At 36.1% G+C, this 24244-nt stretch overlaps 2 protein-coding genes across 2 annotated transcripts in view; one reads left to right on the forward strand and one right to left on the reverse strand.

Moving 5' to 3' along the window:
* LOC128655535 (G-protein coupled receptor family C group 6 member A-like) overlaps positions 1-10935 on the reverse strand; it is a 119434-nt gene extending 108499 nt beyond the window's left edge. The window contains exon 1 of the mRNA XM_053709139.1: positions 10827-10935. The gene's annotated coding sequence lies outside the window, so the exon portion shown is untranslated. The remainder of the gene's footprint in view (positions 1-10826) is intronic.
* A 191-nt stretch (positions 10936-11126) lies between these two features.
* The window catches only part of LOC128657758 (G-protein coupled receptor family C group 6 member A-like), a 116504-nt gene continuing 103386 nt past the window's right edge, over positions 11127-24244 (forward strand). The window contains exon 1 of the mRNA XM_053712167.1: positions 11127-11320. Within this exon, the coding sequence (XP_053568142.1) occupies positions 11127-11320 (194 nt within the window). The remainder of the gene's footprint in view (positions 11321-24244) is intronic.

A 24244-nucleotide genomic window follows, 5' to 3' on the forward strand; every position in this document is an offset into this window, starting at 1 on the left:
CCGGTGGCATCTTCAATCTTCTTTCTTCGCTCCGCCACTGCGGAGCATCCATCCCGGCCGACTACTGAACTTGGAATGAGGTACCTTTAAATGACGTCATCCAAGATGGCGTCCGCCGAATTCCGATTGGCTGATAGGATTCTATCAGCCAATCGGAATTAAGTTAGAAAAATCTGATTGGCTGATTGAATCAGCCAATCAGATTCAAGTTCAATCCGATTGGCTGATCCAATCAGCCAATCAGATTGAGCTCGCATTCTATTGGCTGTTCCGATCAGCCAATAGAATGCAAGCTCAATCTGATTGGCTGATTGGATCAGCCAATCGGATTGAACTTGAATCTGATTGGCTGATTCAATCAGCCAATCAGATTTTTTTAACTTAATTCCGATTGGCTGATAGAATCCTATCAGCCAATCGGAATTCGGCGGACGCCATCTTGGATGACGTCATTTAAAGGTACCTCATTCCAAGTTCAGTAGTCGGCCGGGATGGATGCTCCGCAGCGGCGGAGCGAAGAAAGAAGATTGAAGATGCCGCCGGAAGAATGAAGACTTTGCTGCCGCTTGGAGGAAGACGTTGCCGGAGGAAGAATTCTTCTTTGCCGCTTGGAGGAAGACATCGCCGGAGGAAGAATTCTTCTTTGCCGCTTGGAGGAAGACATCGCCGGAGGAAGAATTCTCCTTTGCCGCTTGGAGGAAGACATCGCCCGGATCGGATCAGGAGTTCGGCCCGGTGTGGTGAAGACAAGGTAGGGAGATCTTCAGGGGGGTAGTGTTAGGCTTTTTTAAGGGGGGTTTGGGTGGTTTTAGAATAGGGGTATGTGGGTGGTGGGTTGTAATGGGGGGGGGTATTGTATTTGTATGCAAAAGAGCTGAATTCTTTGGGGCATGCCCCACAAAAGGCCCTTTTAAGGGCTGGTAAGGTAAAGAGCTTTGAAATTTGTTTAATTTAGAATAGGGCAGGGAATTTTTTTTATTTTGGGGGTTTATTATTTTATTAGGGGGCTTAGAATAGGTGTAATTAGCTTAAAAATCTTGTAATCTTTTTTTATTTTTTGTAATTTAGTGTTTGTTTTTTTTTGTAATTTAGTTTAGTTAATTTAATTGTATTTTTAGATAGATGTTTGTAGTTTATTTAATTTATTGATAGTGTAGGTGTATTTGTAACTTAGGTTAGGATTTATTTTACAGGTAATTGGGTAATTATTTTAACTAGGTAGATATTAAATAGTTAATAACTATTTAATAGCTATTATACCTAGTTAAAATAATTAACAATTTACCTGTAAAATAAATATTAACCCTAACATAGCTACAATGTAATTATTAATTATATTGTAGCTATCTTAGGGTTTATTTTATAGGTAAGTATTTAGATTTAAATAGGAATATTTTAGTTTATAAATGAATTAGATTAATTTAATATAAATTTAGTTAGGGGTGTTAGGGTTAGATAGAGTTAATATAGTTAATATAAATACTATAGTAACTATATTAACTATATTAACCCTAATATAATTAGGGTTAATATAGTTAATATATATAATGTAATACCTATATTAACTATAATATACTTAGGGTTAACATAGATAATATAGCTGGCGGCGGGGTAGGTAGATTAAATTAGGGGTTAATCATTTTAATAGAGATGGCGGCGGTGTAAGGGGCTTACATTGGGGGTTAATAATTTTAATATAGATGGCGGCGGTGTTAGGGGCTCACTTTAGGGGGTTATAGATATAATATAGCTGGCGGCGGGGTACGGGAGCGGCGGTTTAGGGGTTAATAACTTTATTAGGTTGCGGCGGGGTACGGGAGCGGCGGTTTAGGGGTTAATAGCTTTTTTATTGTTAGGATAGTGAGGGGGGATAGCGGATAGAGGGTTAGACAGTGCGGGCTATGTTAGGGAGGCGTGTTAGACTTGTCGGGCTATGTTAGGGAGGCGTGTTAGACAGTGCAGGTGTTTTAGACTTTAGTCAGGTTTTATAGGCGCCGGCAGTTTCTAACGTGCCGCAAGTCACTGGCGACGCCAGAAATTTGTACTTACGCAGATTTCTGGACATCGCTGGTTTGTGAGACTTACGGCACATTAGCATCTGACGGCGACTTATATGGGATAGCTCGAGTTGCGAGCTGAAACTGCGGGCGACGCCGGTTCCCTCGCTTGCGCCGCAAACTGCGATCTATATCGGATCGCGCCCCAGGTGTCAAGTCACGCTAAATATTCTAGCACAGTTTTGTTTTTCACTCAAGTGCAAACTACAACTTTCAACTTGTAATACCAGTGCTATTTAGTGTGGTTGTGCAATCCATTGAAAGTGTAGGTAAGGTTGTGTTGAGTGATGTCTGCCACACTTATCCTTCTCTAAACACGCTTTTTCCATGGACTTGTAACATCAAGTCACGTGCTAATGTTAGCAAGATCCATCGAAATTACATTAGCGCAACATTTGTAATATGGCCCATTGCTAGTATTTTTAAGGTCCATGTTAAAGTTCAAATTAAAGATTATATATAAAAATAAATATGCTTTCATGTTGAAACTTCCTCTAAGTGTTTTAGAATCCTATAATAAGCCAATAATCATTTAAAATGAGTCCTAGCATATTTAGTTCCTAATTTATTCTGTATAAATATTTATGCAAATGTATTTTTCCCAGAAAAGGTAACTCTAAGCACGTGTTAGGTAAGAATAAGCTAAAACAGATGTCAATCCAGTCAGAAGATTCCTAGGGCACCACAAACGCAAAATACACCAATTCATGATGGTTATGTACCCTATAAAAAGCATTGATTGTATGCATAGCATGCTTTCTGTTACAACGTAACAGTAATCATTCAAAATAATCTGCATATATTTCTGACATGCAGTAAATGATCTACAGGTACAAAACCCGTTATCCAAATTGCTTGGGACCAGAAAAGGTTTGGATTTCAGAATAGTTTGGAATATTTGTAAAATTGATTTTGAAAAATTAGTATTAATTTAAAAATGATCAATCACTTGACTTTTGGGGGCCTATTTATTAATGTGTGAGCGAACATGATCCAATATTTACGCTGTCAGCATTTATCATTGCACCAGCAGTTATTGTGAACTGCTGATGCAATGCCACCCCCTGCAGATTTGCGGTCAATCGGCCACCAGCAGAGAGTGTCAATCAACCCGATCATATTGGATCGAGTTCATTTTCTACAATGTCTGTCCGCCGCCTCATAGCAGGCGGACAGGTTATGGAGCAGCGGTCTTTAGACCGCTGCTTCATAACTTGTGTTTCTGATGAGCCATACAGAGCTTGATAAATAGGCCCCTTGAACTGTTTATTAAAACAATACGGCTAGATTATGAGTTTTGTCGGTTAGGCTGTGCGTTGCTAACAAGCCTTTTTTTCTTACCGCTCACTTAAGACAACGCTGGTATTACGAGTTTTCTTCAAGCCGGCGTTAGCCTCAGAAAAGTGAGCGTTGAGCAAAATTTAGCTCCACATATCACTGTAATACCAGTGCTGCTTACGGTAGCGGTAAGCTGGCAAAACGTGCTCGTGCATGATTTCCCCATAGGAAACAATGGGGCTGAGCTGGCTGAAAAAAAAACTAACACCTGCAAAAAAGCAACGTTCAGCTCTTAACGCAGCGCCATTGTTTCCTATGGGAAAATAAAAAATATGTCTACACCTAACACCCTAACATGAACCCCGAGTCTAAAAACCCCTTATCTTACACTTATTAACCCCTAATAACCCCTAATCTGCCGACCCCGACATTGTTGCCACCTGCATTATACTATTATCTATTAACCCCTAATCTGGCGCTCCGGACACCGCCGCCACCTACATTATACTTATGAACCCCTAATCTACTGCCCCCAACATCGCCGACACCTACATTATATTTATTAACCCCTACTCTGCCCCCCCCCAATGTCGCCGCAACTATATTAAATTTATTAACCCCTAATCTGCCGCGGCCAATGTCGCCGCCACTATAATAAATTTATTAACCCCTAAACCTAAGTCTAATCCTAAATCTAACCCCCCCTAACTTAAATATAATTTAAATTAAACGAAATGAATTTAACATAATTAAATAAATTAATCCTATTTAAAACTAAATACTTACCAATAAAATAAACCCTAATCTAGCTAAAATATAACTAATAATTACATTATAGCTATTTTAGGATTTATATTTATTTTACAGGCAACTTTGTATTTATTTTAACTAGTTACAATAGTTATTAAATAGTTATTAACTATTTAATAACTACCTAGCTAAAATAAGTACAAAAGTACCTGTAAAATAAACCCTAACCTAAGTTACAATTACACCTAACACTACACTATCATTAAACTAATTACCTAAACTACCTACAATGAATTACAATTAAATTAAATAAACTAAATTATGAAAAAAACAAACACTAAATTACAGGGAAAAAAAAGAATTACAAGAATTTTAAACTAATTACACCGAATCTAATCCCCCTAATAAAATAAAAAAGCCCCCCAAAATAATAAAATTCCCTACCCTATACTAAATTACAAATAGCCCTTAAAAGGGCCTTTTGCGGGGCATTGCCCCAAAGTAATCAGCTCTTTCACCTGTAAAAAAATATATATTGCATCAGCCAATAGGATTTTTCCTACCTTAATTCAAAATTGGCTGATAGGATTCTATCAGCCAATCAGAATTCAAGGGACGCCATCTTGGATGACGTCATTTAAAGGACCTGTCATTCAGTCGTCGGCCGTCGGATGAAGAGGATGCTCTTGAAGATGGACCTGCTTTACTCCGGAAGGATGAAGATAGTAGATGCCGCATGGATGAAGCCTTCTGCTGGTCTGGATGTCCTCTTCTGGCCGGATAGGATGAAGACTTCGGACCCTCTGGAGGACCACTTGTGCCCGGCTGGGTGAAGACGGCTCAAGGTAGGGTGATCTTCAAGGGGGTAGTGTTAGGTTTTTTAAGGGGGGGTTGGGTGGGTTTTAGAGTAGGGTTGGGTGTGTGGGTGGTGGGTTTTAATTTAATTTTGAGGGGGTATTGTATTTTTTTTACAGGTGAAAGAGCTGATTACTTTGGGGAAATGCCCTGCAAAAGGCCCTTTTAAGGGCTATTTGTAATTTAGTATAGGGTAGGGAATTTTATTGTTTTGGGGGGCTTTTTTATTTTATTAGGGGGATTAGATTAGGTGTAATTAGTTTAAAATTCTTGTAATTCTTTTTTTATCTGTAATTTAGTGTTTGTTTTTTTTCAAAATTTAGTTTATTTAATTTAATTGTAATTAATTGTAGGTAGTTTATGTAATTAGTTTAATGATAGTGTAGTGCTAGGTGTAATTGTAACTTAGGTTAGGGTTTATTTTACAGGTACTTTTGTATTTATTTTAGCTAGGTAGTTATTAAATAGTTTTTAATAACTATTGTACCTAGTTAAAATAAATACAAAGTTGCCTGTAAAATAAATATAAATCCTAAGATAGCTACAATGTAACTATTAGTTATATTGTAGCTAGCTTAGGGTTTATTTTATCGGTAAGTATTTAGTTTTAAATAGGATTAATTTATTTAATTATGTAAAATTTATTTTGCTTAATTTAAATTATATTTAAGTTAGGGGGGGTTAGACTTAGGGTTAGACTTAGGTTTAGGGGTTAATAAATTTAATATAGTAGCGGCGACGTTGGGGTCGGCAGATTAGGGGTTAATAAATGTAGGTAGGTGTCGGCGATGTTAGGGACGACAGATTAGGGGGTAATAAAATTTAACTAGTGTTTGCGAGTCGGGAGTGCGGCGGTTTAGGGGTGTGATGTCTGGTCGGCAGATTAGGGGTTAAAAAAAAATGTATTATAGTGTTTGCTATGTGGGGGGGGCTCAGTTTAGGGGTAAATAGGTAGTTTATGGGTGTTAGTGTACTTTTTAGCACTTTAGTTAAGAGCTTTATGTTCCGGCGTTAGCTTTATGTTCCAAAGTGAGCGTTACACCTGTACCTGCCTGACTCGTAATACCAGCGGGCGTTAAAAAGCAGCGTTAGGACCCCTTAACGCTGCTTTTTAAGGCTAACGCCAAACTCGTAATTTAGCTGATAGTGTTTTAGCAGCTGTTTTATTTATGCAAGCAAACTAGTTACAGCAATAATTAATGCAAGGCAAGCCACTGGCTGCCAGGACTGACTCCCTGTGACTTCAGCAATCTGAAAGCTTAAAAAATAAATCTCAGAACAAATAGAAATTTTGTTCAAGGAGATGCAAGGTCTCTAGAATTCAAAATAAAACAGGAGCCTGCAATATTACTTTCCTTACAGCAACACATAATACATGCAGAAAAGTGACACATTGTAGAGTGAACAATAGTATGTGTAGTTCAATTCACCTCAGTTAAAAAAAGTGTCCAATTCACTTCCATTATCTAAATGTGCACAATCTTTTTATTTGCACATTTTCTGAGGTACAAGCTCCTACTGAGCATGTGTGAGTTACACAGAATAATATGTATATGCCTTTTGTGATTGGCTGAAGGCTGTCACATGATTCATTAGGTAGGAAAATTTAACTAACTCTCACCTAGTTTATGAGTTGTGCGTTCGTGTTTTAACACTGAAAAAATGGTAATTTCAGCGTTAAAACAGCAAAACAGCCATTAGAAGTCTTTCCAGTATAGCTGTACCGCAAGCCTTTTAGCCTGTAACGCAACGTCAGTCCCGCACTCGTAAAAATTACGTTTTTTTAATGGACTTCCATAGCACAGCCATTACAAGTTTTGTGGTGAGGCTAAAAAGCTTGCATTACACCCCATAACGACAAGATCCGCTTTGCAATTTGAGTGCAGTAGTTATGAGTTTTACGCTACAAAACTGCTACATAAAATTCATAACTAACGTGTTAAAAAGTACACTAACACCAATAAACTACCTATTAGTTATTAACCCCTAAAATTATTAATTAATTATACCGCTGCTGCCTAACATCTTCGCCACTATACTATAGTTATTAACCCCTAAACCGAAAGCACCCACATTGCAATAAACTCATTTAAACTAGTAACCCCTAAACCTAATGCCCCCTAACTTTAAATTAAAATTACAATTTCCCTATCTTAAATTAAGTGTTAAGAACTTTATTAAGTGTCTGCGATATTGTGGGGGGGGGGGCAGATTAGGGTATTAGACTAGTGGTTTATGTTAGGATGTTAGTTTTTTACGTAACCTTCTTGTCCCCATAGACATCAATGGGGATTGCGTTATAGCGATCGCCATTCCACAATTGCAGTTTAGTTTCTCTCCATTGATGTCTATGGGGAAAATGTGCATGAGCACGTCAAGTCAGGCCTTGGCTTTTGTGCGGTATGGAGTTTAACGCACCATAACGCACAGCACAAGAAGGTTTTTCTGTAACTTGTAATGGCAGCGCTATGGAGACTGCAATACTGCTGATTTTTTTTGCGTTATTTACGCACCGGGTTTAGCGCACAACTTGAAATCTTGGTCTATGGCAGCAGTGTTTGTATCTATGTATAACATTGCTAGAAACAATGTTGCAAACACTGCTGCCAGATGGCTAGAGACACATGCACGCTCCTGAGCTCACCAAAGATTACTCTTTAACAAATGTTAAAAAGAGAACTTAGCAAAATTGATAGAAGTAAATTAGAAAGTTGTTTAAAATGTCATACTCTATCCAATCCATTGATATTTAATTTTGACTCTACTCTCCCTTTAAAGTATTTTTATACATGCATTGTATATATTTCCAGTTCATAATATCAGCACACAAAATATATTATATATTTATATGCAATTAAATTATTATTTTGTTAAATTTGCATTGTTCTTTGCCTTAGGTCCTAATTCTCTAAAAGAGGGGCTTTCAAACTTGTTTCCCCAAGAACCAGTTCCATTATACCACATACCTTCACAACACTATTTTTATGGTTTGTCTGAAAATTTCTGAAGTAATATACAACAAGAAAGCTGCAATTTTCGGCAAAGTTACTAAAATGTGTGCATACTTTATTCCTGATTGTAGTCAAACTTAAAAGTGTTGTAATAACACACTCACCACACACACACATTCTCCTACAACACACAAACTCATACAACACACACGCACCATGCACGCACTCTCCTACAACACACACACACACTCTCTCCCTCTTCTACAACACACACACACTCTCCCTCTCCTACAACACACACACACACACACTCTCCTACAACACACACACATACTCTCTCCCTCTCCTACAACACACACACACACTCTCCTACAACACACACACATACTCTCTCCCTCTCCTACAACACACACACACACTCTCTCCCTCTCCTACAACACACACACATACTCTCTCCCTCTCCTACAACACACACACACACTCTCTCCCTCTCCTACAACACACACACACACTCTCCTACAACACACACACATACTCTCTCCCTCTCCTACAACACACACACACACTCTCTCCCTCTCCTACAATACACACACTCATACAACACACACACACACACTCTCTCCCTCTCCTACAACACACACACACTCTCTCCCTCTCCTACAACACACACACACACTCTCCTACAAGACGCACACCTCACACATACACAGGTCTCTGGTTAATTTTCAACATGTGCCCCAAATGCCCCCAAAATACAGTGGTGTGTTTGTTTTATTATCTTTTTTATTTACTATGCATGATTAGCCATTTTGGGCTAGATTACCATGGAGCGCAAATTAGCGCTCCCGCTCATGTGTTGACTTTGCTAGACGGAGACTTTTTGCATGTGTTAGGTAGCACTCGTATTACAACTTAAAAGTAAAATGTTTTTGTGCGAGCGTAAACAAGACGAGTGCATTATCTTCTTCTCCCATTGAAGTAATGCAGAGTGAAAAATGCAAAAAAACTAACAGCAATATTCGTGCGCTAACCCGACCACGTAAATTCAAGAGCACTAAACCTAACATGAATTATGAATATTTCACATTCTTCACATAGCAAAATATGTCCTTTTTATTCTTAAATAAACATTTCTATATTTATCGGTATATACCTATACCTATATATCTATTCCTATAGATACTGTATATAGGTATAGATATATATTTTAAATAAACATTATCAGATATATATATAGAGAAATATGTATTTAATAATAAAAAGTTATTTTTTTCTATGTGAAAAACATAAGAATGTAAAAAATGTGTTTTGCACATCAGGTTTCACAATTTAGATTTTAAGTCAGTGGGTTAGCGCACATGAAAACGAAGTAATCTTAAGGCATTGAAATATTACTTATGAAATATTTTAGAAAATGATTAAAAAATATTAAACATACTGTAAAATATATAGATATGGTATATAGAATATTTAGAACATTTTACAGTATATAGTATAATTTTTAATAATTTGTATTTTTTTTTAAATATTTTACATGTAATATTTCAAAAACGTGCATTAAGATTTCAAAGTTTTCATGTGCTCTAATTCGACTGTGTTTGAATCTATATTGCGAAACCCGCAAAATGCATTTTTTACATTTCCTATGTTCTTCACATAGGAAACAATGTACTTTTTATTATTAAATATATATTTCTATTTATATATCTGATACTGTTCATGTAAAATACATATATATATATGAGACCTCATATATTTGAGCCCTTATAATTTTCTAATTCAATTTGTTTTTTATATTTTTTATCAGACAGTATAACTATAGTTTTACAGATATTTTTTATGTTATTGTGCCACTTTTTTGTCTTGCGTAACAGTTAACCCTAGCTCTAAAGTCACGCTAATGCGAAGTGAATTAAATTTGATTGCACTCAAGTGAACGCGTTTACTTTCGACTCGTAATACGCATGCTTTTTCAGACACGCTCAAAGAGGAGCGATATACCCCTTATTGCTCACACGCAACAGTTAGTGCTCCACTCGTAATCTAGACCTTTATGGGGGATTTAATACTTCTTTAAGTAACAGTATCTACATTGCAAACATTACATTAGATTACACACTATTTTTAACATATCAACTTCCCTGTTTTAGAATAGTACGTTACAGTTATTGGGAATCATAAAAACTCAAAAAAATATAAAAATTAATGCTTTAGTGCAATATCATTAAAAACAATCATTAATCAAAAAGTTTAAATTAAAAAGAAATGGAAAAGTGCGTATATTAAGGTTTTTCACTTACAAATTATGCCTAAAATTTCAAAACAAACATTATAACTGTGTAATGATAAAATTGCATCCTTAGACTATTCTTCGATTCTTAAAATAGTTTTTTTTTTCTCCAGCATTAAATTCAAATGTTAAATAATGTAAATAAAAATAAAAGTAACTTTTTTTCTAAACAAAATATGAAAATATGAAAGGCAATTCCCTAATTTTTCATTGAATTTTAGACAAATGTAAATTTGAAATAAACAAAATTAAATGAATTAATGTTGAAGTTAAAAAATGTAAAAGTAAACATGTTTTGATCTATAATGTCAGACATATTTTAATTTTAATTTATAGCATTACTGATAGAAGAGGAAGGAACAAATATAGAATTTTATTATCATTTATACCTTGTTTTACCCCTATATAATAGTAAATTTTAAATTAAAAATATATATATATTATATAACTGATTGTCTTGTCAGTTCCTTAAAAATATTGATTTTTTTTCCCTAAACCAATATACCCTATGCTTTAAACAGATTAAGTTTTATTTCACTAGATTTACCACCAAGCTACAACACACTTTAATTTATGTCAGACTCTAAAGACCTCATAAATGAATCAATATGAAAAAAAGATAACAGGGGAAAAAAATATCCTTACCTTTTGAGCGTCTTCTACTTTGAGAGAGGTAATGGAACAGCTGCCAAAATATTCAATACCTGTTGAGCCGTTTCTACAGTTCTGTTATATGTAAATAAGCCAATTTAAGTGTGCTATCTTAATCTGAAATCACTCTATGAACATTTAGAGCAACGACATGAAAACAGAAGCAGCTGTCCCCATAACAAAGAATATTAAGTAAAGCAAGATGCATCCGGCTCTTACTGCTTTTCTACAGGTAACAAACATAGTGTCACTCTTCCTACTTTTCATCCCAGGGAAAGGGTATGACAGATAGACATGGCACTTACTGGACTAGTAATAACACTTGGGACACTGCTCAGTGGCATACATTGTTGTGTAAATCCTGATGATTTTCTGGGAGCCAAATCTCATGGCGATATTATTATTGGAGGATTGTTTGCAGTTCATGGTAAGATGATGAGTTCAGCATCAGGTTATCCAAAGAAACCAGCTATTCAGAATTGTGCAGGGTGAGTATTTATGTAGTCTGTGAAAACTTTGCACTGATACTATGTTTCTAATTACTAAACTATTAGTAGTAGTAGTAGTAGTAGTAGCATATCCTTATCAATCACATTTAATTCAAAATCAGGGGAGGTGCATCTTATCGTACTTACCCAAGTTAGCATTGGCACGAAGCATATAGTGTTGCCCCAGAGTACCGTCATACCACCTTATGCTACCATCCACTTGAGAGATAATTGTCTTAGAAGATTATCAATGGATTTGGCACACATTAACATACCTCCCTATATGTTACATTACCACTGTGCTGCCTGAGAGATCATTTTTTTTAGAAGATTATCAATGGATTTGGCACACATTAATGTACAGTCCTATATGTTACATTATAGAAATTGCAAATACAAATAAACTAGCCCCTTTTGCCTCAAAAGTAAAAACATAACAAAGTGAAATAAATAAAAAAATAAACAAATTTAACCCAACCCTGGTTTGGTATGTAACTCAGATTGTAGAAGCAACAGTAGCCACTTCCAAAACCAGAAAATACCAGGCTCAACTTGACTTGTCAAAAGTTGCGCTATACTATGGATGTGGATATTTTTGCTTTCCCAACAGAGTATTGAGGAAACTCATCTGTATTCTTCTACCTTTTCATTCATACACTTATTTTTTTCTTTCACTCTTTTTGGTGTATCGGTACAGACGTTGTGGTTAGTGATAGTCGATAGTATACCAAGCTCAGGGGGGAGGCAGATATCCCTATAACTTATTATTTGTTTCTTGCTCATAGGTTACTTTCATTACTTGTTGGAGTTGGTGTCATGATTTTAAGAAAAAAAATCGATGCTTTAGTTTACTATGCATTTATATCTGATCTCATGAACAGTATTGTGTTTATAAGTGGAAAAAATACAGAAGCCACATGAACTTGAAAAACAAAACCTTATCAAAAAGGGTCACATAATGAAACTGGTCATACAGATTAGACACAGGTAAAATATAAATATTAACAAATACTCCCCTGACAGAAGCATATAATTAATCAATACAAAGCTCCAATGGATGTTTATGATTTACAAATCAGTGTAAAATAGAATTGGCCTAGAGTTACTGTTACTATATATATATGGGGATTAAAGGGAAGTTAAGATGGATATTTAAAGAGAAAGTCAACACCAAAATTGTTATTGTTTAAAAAGATAGACAATGCCTTTACTTCCCATCCCTCAGCTTTGCACAACCAACACTTTTATATTTATATACTTTATAACATTTAAACCTATAAAATTTCTGTGTGTTTCTAAGCCACTACAGACAGTCTCTTTTCAAATGCATTTTCATTTGCTTTTCCTGTGGAGTTGTGGCTGGCACTGCACTAATTGGCTAAAATGCAAGCCTATAGATAATAAATAAATAGCCATGTGATCAGGGGGCTGTCAAAAGAGGCTTAGATACAAGGTAATCACGGAAGTTAAACGTATATTAAAATAACAGCGTTGGCTGTGCAAACCTGGGGAATGGGTAATAAAGGGATTAATATCTATCTTTTTAAACAATACATTTTTGGGGGTTTGACTGCCCCTTTAATCAATCTGTAAAATCTTGAATTAAAGGGCAAGAAAGGTCAAAACTGAAATGTTCATGAACTTAACGCATTTTTAAATAGAAGCATTTTTGCAATATACTCATATTAGCAAAAAATGCATTTGTTAAAGTTATTAGTGTTTGAGCAACATATGCACATGATACATTACTAAAGCAATAGGATTAGAACACCATGGGGTATATTTATTAAAGTGCGGACGGACATGATACAATGTAGCGTAACATATCTGCCGCACATGGATAAATGCCGACAGCAAATTGACCCCATACCTGCTCAGAGAACATACCGTGGTGTTTAACTTCCACCTAGTCCATTTAGTATATAGAGATTAATTTGGACTTAGACTCAATAGTTGTGTAATATACTACTTAGGTATATCCTTTTACTGCTGCTTAAACTTATGCTATATATTGGTTACAAGAGCTGTTAAATATACATATTGAGAGCACTGGTAAATTTAATTCAATTACTTTCAAAAGCAATACAAAATAATTAAGGACACCTAAACAGAGATTGTAATATACGATAAGCACTGAATAACAACATTTACCATAATACAACTAAGATATTGTACGTAGCTAGTAGGCACAATCAGCTTAAGTTTATAAAATCAATGGCGCAATCTCTGCAATTATAATCGGAGTATATCTAATATTAGTGGTTTATGTACAACCTTAGAGGATCCTATAACACTATATTTTTTATCCAGTTGATGAAAGATTAAGTTTCACAATATCTCAAGAAACGTGAAACTTCATTTAAATACAGTTCAATCACCAATACACACTATAAGACAGCTCACGAATGAAAGTTATTGAATTCTTGAGTGAGTTTCTTACACTTTAATTTCTGAGTAGGTAACTGATATCGCAGCAGTTCAGTCACTTTGGACAAGTAGTAATACTGTATAAATCTGTTAACTGTAAACGTTTTAAATACACTTTTGTCCCAATATGAGTGATACTTAGAATTCATTTAATAAGTGGTCTATATAATTTTAGCTTAATATAAGCAAACATAAAGCATATGCTTGATAATCCACTTATACTAAGATTCCTACATAAAGACATATCGCTCGTGAGACATCTACTATAGAGTATAACGTTATTTATTGAATTACCACAATAGATTTTTTTTTTTCAAGTATTTTACAGATACTGTGTGGTGCATCACATTTCTATGGTATAATTACACAGCAATCCCTACTCTAGCCAGAACCATCATACAAGTGCCAGGAGTAGAAATCTCAATCTGCATCACCACAATAGTTTGTTTGTACAATTATATACAGTCGGTGCCTAAGTGTGGTTTTAAGTTTATTCCTATTTTAATTAAACCCAATAAAAGTTATATTTTAAATTTCTAATTTGTTTTCTCCCCCTTACATTTATTCCCTTGGGAATAATCTGTGTCACCTAGTCAGATTAAATTTATCTCTAGACCTAGGAGTGCTACAAGTGTATACTTTCTCTCTCTTCTTTTGCTACAATACCGTGGTGTTTACTGCATCAATTTGTGTCATACAAGCCACTGCTGACTTTCTGAGAAGGTAATAACTTTTACTGTAAGCATTTTTGCTAATAGAAATATATTACAAAAATGTTTAAAATGTTAAATGCACTTTAATTTTGATCTTTCTATCCCTTTAAATAAATAATACAATATTACCATGTATATTATTCATTTTGCCTGCTGCAAAGTACAATTATAAAGTGTTCTTGCTTCACTTCTTTCCAGAAAAGCTGGAGTGAATCTATCATGTGTAAGTATAGAAAAATGTACCTGAGCTTGCAACATTCTACACAGGGATTTGTTTTTCTTAGAGCTGCGGAATCTGTCGGCGCTCTACAAATAAATGATGATAATAATAATTAGAGCACAAGCTCATTTGCCTTAGTTTGTGTGTAAGTTTGTTTGTGATAGACGTGTGTATATTTCTGGCATGCTGTGTGGGTCATTTTGTGTCAGTTTCTGCCTTTGCATCATTAAATATGCCTGTGTATCTGTGAGCCAATGAGTATATTTTTGAACATGATAACATGAATGCCACTGTAAAACAATCAGAAGTAGGCTTGTGTGTGCCATATTACAGCTCCTGATTTGTGCTATTAATGTTTTTAATTTATTAATTGTTGTAATGTACAAAGTCATTTGAATCATTGCTTATGTAACCTATGAAATAATTAGTTATTTATATCCTCATCTCTGTATACAAAATTAAGGGGACATGAAACCCCAACATTTTCTTTCCTGATTTAGGTAGAACACACAATTTTTTTTTTATTTTTTTTTTTAAATAATTTTTTTATTGAGGTATTGAGTAACAAGCAATAAATCATAAAATATGTCCAGACATGGAACAGAAGTGATAGATATGCTTATACAGCTCTCACAGAAAATACAGATATAGGCTGAAATATTGGTGCATTAACATAACATAAAATATCGCAGTATCTAACCGGAAGCGTTAGAATGTTGATATAGGTATAGGAGCAAGTGTCATGCAATATAGTTAGATCAATAACAAATGATATGAGTCATCACACCACCTTTGCCATCATGAATATAAAAAAATATAATAGTGTATATAAAGCACAATTGTCTGGAGCATATAACCACTAAACCTCGTTTTTTTTATATCACTCAACTTATGATCCCTACCCCGAGATAACAAATATACTGTAAATTAAAAATAGTGAGAGGTAGGGGGTTGGCTTCAGTCTGGCCTCCCGTAGGCCTAAGCATGTGGGGGGGGGGGAATTCAGCGGGCAAAAAGCCGCTCGCGGTGGGGGAAGAGGGGGGGCGGAGCCAACAAGGATGCTAGAAAGTACAAACTGAGGGTCATTTAACCTTATAGGGTAGAGAACTCTGAGATAGAAGTTGAAAGTCAAGAGAACAATGAGCAGTACCCATGTAAAACTGGGAGAAGCGCCTCTAGGTTAGCCAGTAGGGGATGATACTATTTTAATATCGCTGAACCAATTCTGAGGGGACAAAAATCAAACCAGTAAAACATGGATATAAGTCAGTTTAAGAGTGCTGAATAGTGTATAAGGTGCAGGACACGTACAGTCATATAAAAGGTATTAGTGAAAGCCATATATAAAAAAATAAATAAAAATAAGGAATTGTGAGGTTAAAATGTTAGGACATGTAGAGAGAAGAATATATGGATACTATAAGTAATCAGCATGTAGTACCGAGTATAACCAGTACATAGCTAGCTTTTAGGATACAAACATCTACCAGAGAAAACACTACCTGTATAAACTTATGATAATATGTTGTGAAATTTTAACTGTGAGAATAATACTAAGCTAGTTGCTATAGCTCCGAAATGAAAACCTCATCTATGCCTAAATAGCCCCATTGGGAATTTTATACTAAGTTTGTACGAGGAACAATTTGAATACCCTGCATAACACAAAAAAAAAAGGGGAAAAAAGAAAAAACACAGACATGTACCATTAAGGTAGCTTGTAGCAGGGCATGTTTCATGACACTGCATAAACCAGCCTGACATTAACCTCACTAGAATCTCTTTTGATAGCTTTAACTCCACAATGCAGTCTACTAATTGGTAGCTATATTAAGGGTGAGTATGGGTGAAGTCTATGATTCTGTTGTAGACAGCAACTGTGAAGGTTGAATAATGATATCTAAGATAATGATACATCTAGTACAGAGTGAAGCAGTCTACAGGTACGTGAGGTGTAAAGAGGGTACCCCTACAGTATGAGAGATCTGAATATTAAGAGCAAATAACCCATTATCCAAAAGCTACAGAACATGAAACGTTTTTAGCTAAAAAATGAAACTCATAGATCACTAGTGTAAATGACTGACATGCAGACCTGAGAGATAAGTTCAGTGTCAGACTGAATGGTGCCTCTCTGCGTATATGAGTGTTATAATAGGGGTGTCTGGTGTCTAAGGTTAGAGAAGGGTAAAAATAACAGGGATAATCAAATGAAGGCTGAAAAATTAGGGGTGAGGTGGAAAGTTAAAATATGCGCTCTGGAGCTATGTATGAGTTAGACCTTTATATGTATTATTACACTTTGTTAGAGAATGTGCAATGATTATCACAACCAAATAATCTCTTGTGGTAATGTGGTGTTACTTGGCGCCTGACTATATACATTAATATGACTGTAGATATAACACCTATGAGGGAGTAATTAGGGTCATGAGTGGTTCCTTAGAAGCAGTGTGTCAGCTGACACCCCTGGTTCTTTCTTTTAGTATATTAGTTTTTAGTGTGGGTATAGAATAAGTTTAATGTCACTTAACAAAATGAGTCCCTCATTTTCGCTAGTCAAGGAGTATGGACAGTATTTTATAGAATATACGCTAAAAGTTAAACTTGTACATTGGGAACCTTTAACCAGAGGTGTAGAGGGCAAAATGCGACCAGATAGCTACCACCTCGAGTGAATCAGAATTGACACACATAATGTAAGTGAAAGTAAACGCAACTGCTAACCTCTAGGAAACTCAAAACACACTAGCTGTACAGGTGTGACATAGTGGAATACATATTTGTTGCTGAGTATATTTATAGGCTGAGAGCTCTCAGTCTGCTAAGCCTCAAAGTATGGTATTAAACCGGAACAAAAGTGTTATCAAAGCACGGCACAGTCTGCACATTCACTAATAAGAGAATACAGGTGATAATATATAGCTAATAAATGTAGGGTAAGAGTTAACCTTTACAAAATACAACTCTCATAGAAAAAAAAACAACTGAAAAACCTTGCGACTAACTGGCCGACTATTTACATGTCCTCCCAAATTAAGACCTGTGTTAGAAGTGTCCAAGAAAGTTTATCTCATACCCGCAATTGGGGCTGGTCAAAAAATAAAAAAATAAAGCATCCAGTTAAGCCCTTTGATCCGTCCTGTAGTATTAGAGACCTCAGCCGATGCCTTCTCTTGTACAGAGATTTATAGGAGCGGAGTAGTCTGACGTGTATAAATGTCTTTGTAGCCGGGAATCATGGCGCTGGGCCAGAAACAGACAGTTCTTAGACCACGTGTGAGGGAGCCACCCATGAATAAAATGTGCAAAGCGGTGTTCTTTATTCCCCTGTATGGGGCTAGGGAAGTGCCCAAATCGTGACTGCCGTCTCCGGGGCTTTGTGGCGCGACTGATCCGCTCGGGACCCCCTGCATGGCACAGCCTAAGTCCAATAACTAACGGATCAGAAGAAGTTGTTGTAAGTGTCCTTTGGTTGCCGGTCTGTGGGCCGTTAGTTGGTTCCTCCGAGTCAAAGTCACAAGTGAATCTGTCAGTAAAGGCTGATGAGTCTCCAAAGGCACTTAGCGGAGGAATATGGGCTGTATACTCAGATATACCTTGATCTAAAGGTCGGTGAGGTAACAGTACTGCCAGCCTGGTCATCAAAACAGTTAGGTCTGTCTTTATCTCCTGATAGTATGATTGAAGTGATTGTTCCGTCTTCGCCTCCCATCTATCTAGAAACTCCATCGTGAGTGAGTTAAGATGGCTCTTCGCGCCCTTATAGAGGAATATTTGGCACCGGCTTTAGGAGGTGATTATATATGAGGCTCACCTTTAGTTCTCTCCTGGTGTATAGATGTCAACGTAAATTCTATGAGAGATAAAAATAATAGATGAAAAGAAGTCTCCTATTTATATATATTAACGTTCTATAGAATTATAGATGAGGAGCTCCATAGATGCACGTCTGATCACTTAGCTTGCCGGCTCCGCCCCCCAGAACACACAATTTTTAAACAACTTTCCAGTTTACTTCTATTATCAAATTTGCTTCATTCTCTTGGTATCATTTGTTAAAAGAGCAGCAATGCACTACTGGTTTCTAACTTAGCACATGGGTGAGCCAATGACAATCTGTATATATACAGCCACCAATCAATAGCTAGAACCTAGGTTCTTTGCTGCTCCTGATCTTACATAGATAAACCTTTTTAGCAAAGGATAACAAGAGAAGGGATCAAATTAAATAATAGAAATAAATTGGAAAGTTGTTTAAAATGGTATGCTCTGTCTAAATCTTACATGTCTAATATGACTTTACTGTCCCTTTAATCATGTCTACACAACTACAGTATGGGCCCGATGATCTAAAGTGTTCTGGGTTCCTGAGATTCTATAAGAATGCTCACCAGTACTTCTATTTCCCTGTTGGAATGATCTAAAGACACTTTTTACCCTGAAAATAGGGTATCTTGCTAAGTGGCATAGACTGCATTTTCGTTTGGGGAGGAGATTCATACATTACTAAAGTGCACAATAATATACGTATTGTATAAATCTTACAAAATGAATTGAACCATTCACTTAAAAATGCACAAGAATAAAACTATTGTTAAGGTGCATCAAAAATGGTCACAAAATTCTTCATCAACAATGTTATCAAAACGTAAAGGCGAGAAAGACCATGGGGCATATTTATCAAGCTCCGTATGGAGCTTGATGACCCGTGTTTCCGGCGAGTTTAAAGAACGCTACTCCATAACCTGTCTGCCTGCTCTGAGGCAGCGGACAGACATTGCCAGAAATCAACCCGATCGAATACAAACGGGTTGATTGACACCCCCTGCAGGGTCGGCATTGCTCCAGCAGTTCACAAGAACTGCTGGTGCAATGATAATGATAAGTGTATGCTGTCAGCATTTATCGATGTGCAGTGGACATGATGCGCAATATCGGATCATGTCCGCTCGCACAATGATAATCCGGCCCCCATGTCTGATCTGGTGAAGTTTAGATCACTGTGTATAAGCAATTTCTGACTTTTTATTTGTTATCTGTGTACGAGGCTGTTGACTACATGCCTGCTCTCTGTATGTAATGTTAATATAACTGTCTTCTGACTATGTTTTTGTTCTCTGTATATGGTACTACCTTCTTCATAACTGTACAGGGGATAATTGCCTACATATATGTTCTATTTATTTTGTTTTAATTTAACAATTTTTTGTTCAATTCCAAACTGTATAACTTTGTTCCATAATTAAAATTTCATAAATGCTTGTGTTGTTGGATATTCTTTTGCATAAATCATGCAGGAATACTCTCTGTATAACCAAATCATATTTCACTATTCTGTCTGCACATTAGGGCTGAGCAAATGTTTTGCAACATTCAAAAAATGGAAAGAAATGTAACACATTTGTTTATTCATTTCAAATTTTCGAATGTTTGCACAGCATTCTAACATTCATTTAAGGTAACTATTTCTAATGCTATCTTTAAATGTAGTACTCAATTTCTAATGCTATCTTTAAATGTAATACTCAATTCGAATTTGACCAATTTGAATATTGCATAATTTGAATCAAATTATGCAATATTCGAATCAGAAAAAATTTAATTAAAATATTTGTAATAGTATTTCTAAAATTATTAAATATTCTAAATAGAAAAATTAGAATCAATATATTTGTATCTATTATGTATCAATTTACTAAATTCCCTACCACATGAACTATTGAACGTCTGAAAAGTATTTGATAAATCGAATATTAGATTTAAAAATTCAAATGTGTATATTTGATCAAATTATGAACATTAGAAAACCAGATTTAACATTTGATTACCGAATTGTAATGGATTTTCGTTCTTATTAACATTCAATTGTCTAAAACGAATGTACACAGGACTATTCGTTCTACCAAGCGAATTGTACTTTCACCACATTCGCCCATCCCTACTGCACATACCAGTTATAACCGTTCCTACACTTGTGACTGGTATAACACAAAGATTAATAGACATTTTATGTTGTTTTAGTAGAAAAATCATATATCAAAAGAATTTATACAGGGAATGCATGATTTTATGTTAAAGGGGACTGAACCCAAATTGTTTCTTTCGTGATTCAGATAGAGCATTCAATTTTAAGCAACTTTCTAATTTACTCCTATTATATTTTTCTTCATTCTCTTTCTATCTTTATTTGAAAAATAAGGCATCTAAGCTAAGGAGCCAGCTTGTTTATTGGTGGGTGAATTTATCCACCAATCAGCAAGAACAACCCAGGCATCTAAACTTACATTCTCATACCAAGAGAATGAAGAAAATTTGATAATAGGTGTAAATTAGAAAGTTGCTTAAAATTGCATGCTCTATCTGAATCACAAAAGAAAAAAAATTGGGTTCAGTATCCCTTTAACGGCTAAATAAATAACCTCTAAGATTCAGTTGCCTATTATAATTTTAGGATTTGGGTATATTAGATTTTTTGGTGTTTGACTTTTTATGGTGTGCTTATTGCAAAGAGTATTGTGTAAGAGGAGGTTTCATTGGTAGTAAAAATTATCTTGCATTGCACAGAGTTGTAGAAGAAAGCATTTATGGCTATTAAGGGTGCCCAATCATCCTAGAATGGTGGGTAGTGGCTAGGGTTAAATGTAGGGTGACCATATTGCCGCTTTAAAAAAAGACACATATGAAAAATACATATGTCAGTGTTTTTATACAAAACATTTCTTTAAATAGCCCTGAAAACAGCCCTGACATATGTATTTTTCATATGTGTCCCTTTTTTAAAGCGGCAATATGGTCACCCTAGTTAAATGTAATGAGGTTAATAAAGGGTCTTTGGGTTTGAGTTTAGTGTTAGTTGCTAAAGATGCGTCATCTTAAATCACAGCTCAATGGTATTAGGTAACAAGGGAGATTTCCAATGGTTGGGTGGGTTATGGCTAGGGTTAAAGTGCCATAAAACAGGTTGAGATCTGTGCATAATCTAAAATGGCTAATAAAGTAAAAATAGTTTGCATAAAAGAAATGTTAAATTTTTTTAGGAAGTATTTTAAAATAATTTAAAAAAATAAGCAAAAATACTTAATTAGCCATGCTGTCTGGACACTGTGCTCCACCCCTCTTATCCGTGTTTAGACTCAGGCATTGTTTACAGCTTCTAGACATGCTCCAGCAGATAATCAATATTCATTTTTGTATTCTACCAAAACAACAATAGATATATATGCAGCCATAAAATGAATTGTGTGGGGGGAGTTAGAGCTGTACAATTCAGAAACTTAAAAGAAAAGGTTAATGGCGAGGGACTGCAGTATAAATTTGCAGGTAAAGTAATTAAAGTACATATTATTATATGTTGTCTCTATCTCAACTTGTTTTATGTCCATTTAAATGCATGGGGGATTATGCTTTAGTGTTAATTGCAATTGTTGTACTCACAGTTAGGATTAGTAGCTGTAAGGTGGTCTTGCAGGGTAAATGCATGAGTGGGCGTGACACTCAAAGTTACATATTAGATAAGAAATACTTTACATTCCTATGTTCTTTACATAGAAGAAAATGTTATTTTTATATTTAAATATATTTTTCTTTATATATACAGTATATCCTTAAATGTTTTATAATATTTATTTGTAAGACCATCAGGGCCAGGGCTTTTACCAGAGGGTAGGTCTTTTATGGCAACTAGAATTTCTTGTGCTGTGATCAGTGGATCTAAAGTTTGCTTTTGTTGCTCAGTGAGAGAGGGTAGCGATATAGATTCTAAATATGCTGTAATATCGGGTTTATTAGGAGGCATTTTTGAATTTGAGAGGTTATATATGTGGTCATAGTATTTCCTAAAGACTTCAGCAATTTTAGGGCTTTCATGGGTTAATTTCCCCTCCGGGGAGGGAGTCTTTTAACGGGAGGGGTATGATAAACTACATAGTGTGGAGACTACTGGGGGGTTACTGCTAAGGGTTAGATCTACGTGGCTTTAAGATCTACCCAGTTATACACCCATTCAGGTCAGACTGGAATAGATATTGGACTGTGGTGATTCCAATCCTAATTAGGTGCTGAAGTTAGGAGAGTTAACTATGGGTGAATATATGAAGCCTGACACATCCATGGGCAATAGTGACTCTATTGTGGGACAAAAGCATAGTAACCTGTGAGGAGTAAAGTTGCTTAGAGTATATTTCAAAGTTGCAAGCTACTATATTAACAATATATCATACTTTCATACAATTCATAAACCAAGATCAAGTGCAATCCTTTAACACAACTAATGCCAACTGTCAAAGACATAGGAGGACTGATGCCTGCAGGGTAATAAATCATAAAATAGAGCAAAGGAAGCTTTTATCTAGCATATCTAATTTCTTAGAGTGAGTGTGAGAGATACATTAACTAATAGTGTGAACAATTTAACACATTACTATAATAACTATTATAGAGTTTTAGGGTTCAAGTAGTGAAGAGGAGCTAAAGGTGGCTCTGTAGATGATTCCTAGTGATAGGTCATGGAAGTGGTGTGAATGTATAGGAGTTTACATGAGCCGTACATGGGTTCCAAATCACTGTGAATTTGTGCACAAGTTAAACAGCTAGGTCTACATATAACATGTTCTAAATGTATTCTCCATATGGTGGACTCATGTAAGGAAATATGCATTCATGTTAGGAGGCCGCTTGCGAGCCCGCCAGGCAGCAAGGACATGCCAGACCCACAACAAGCAACCAGCGAACAGACAATGCTGTACAGACAGTCAAAAATATAAACGCCCGCAAGTTCACACATAGATGTAGGCTTATTGTTCACTATAGGGGCATCTCCGATTCTAGCCTACCCCAGAGCGGTTTAGGTCTGATTTATATCCCACTCTTTATTGGAAGTTTCACCAAAAACTAATAAAAGTTCCCAGGAGATCTTTGTTAGGAATCGACCTAGGGGTACAAATGTTAAAGTCTCTTCCCACTCGCTTGATGGTGTGATTCTGAAAGAGCTCCAGATGCCCCACACGGGAGCCGGCCACATCCCCGACCAGGACACCGGAGATGAGAGAGTAAGTTTCATTGCCCCATTTGGAGTTAAAGTGAGGGTGGGTAGTTGAGAGAGTGTCAGGCATACCATGACTGTAGGTTGCTCGAGGTCAAGTATCAGAATAGCACAAGATCTCCCGGTCTTCGTTATAGCTGCACAAGGCCGGTGTAAGTGAACTGAAGTAGACGCCTCTGAGCTACTTTTATCGCTTTCTTTCGTGACAGCATCTGGAGTCTGCCCATACTCTTCAGATCGGTAGATGGAGGTCTGTTTTGTAAGGAGGTTGTGCTCTGAAGGTTCAGTGGCATCATGCTCAGATAATGGTGGTTGTCGGGCACCATCTTATATGCGTGCGGGCCTCCATAATGCAAGCTTTGAGATTGGCAAACCCGGTGTCCATCTTCTGGTCCAGTTCTAGAAGCAGGGCTGCTATAGTTCTGTTATTTAGGATCAGTAGTTAGATGGGCCCGTTTTACCCGGGAGGCTGGGGGGGGGGGGTTAGAAAGGAAATTACAGACTGCCTCCTGAGGATATTA

Source organism: Bombina bombina, chromosome 4 (genome assembly GCF_027579735.1).
Source record: "Bombina bombina isolate aBomBom1 chromosome 4, aBomBom1.pri, whole genome shotgun sequence".
NCBI classification, from domain to species: Eukaryota; Metazoa; Chordata; class Amphibia; order Anura; family Bombinatoridae; genus Bombina; species Bombina bombina.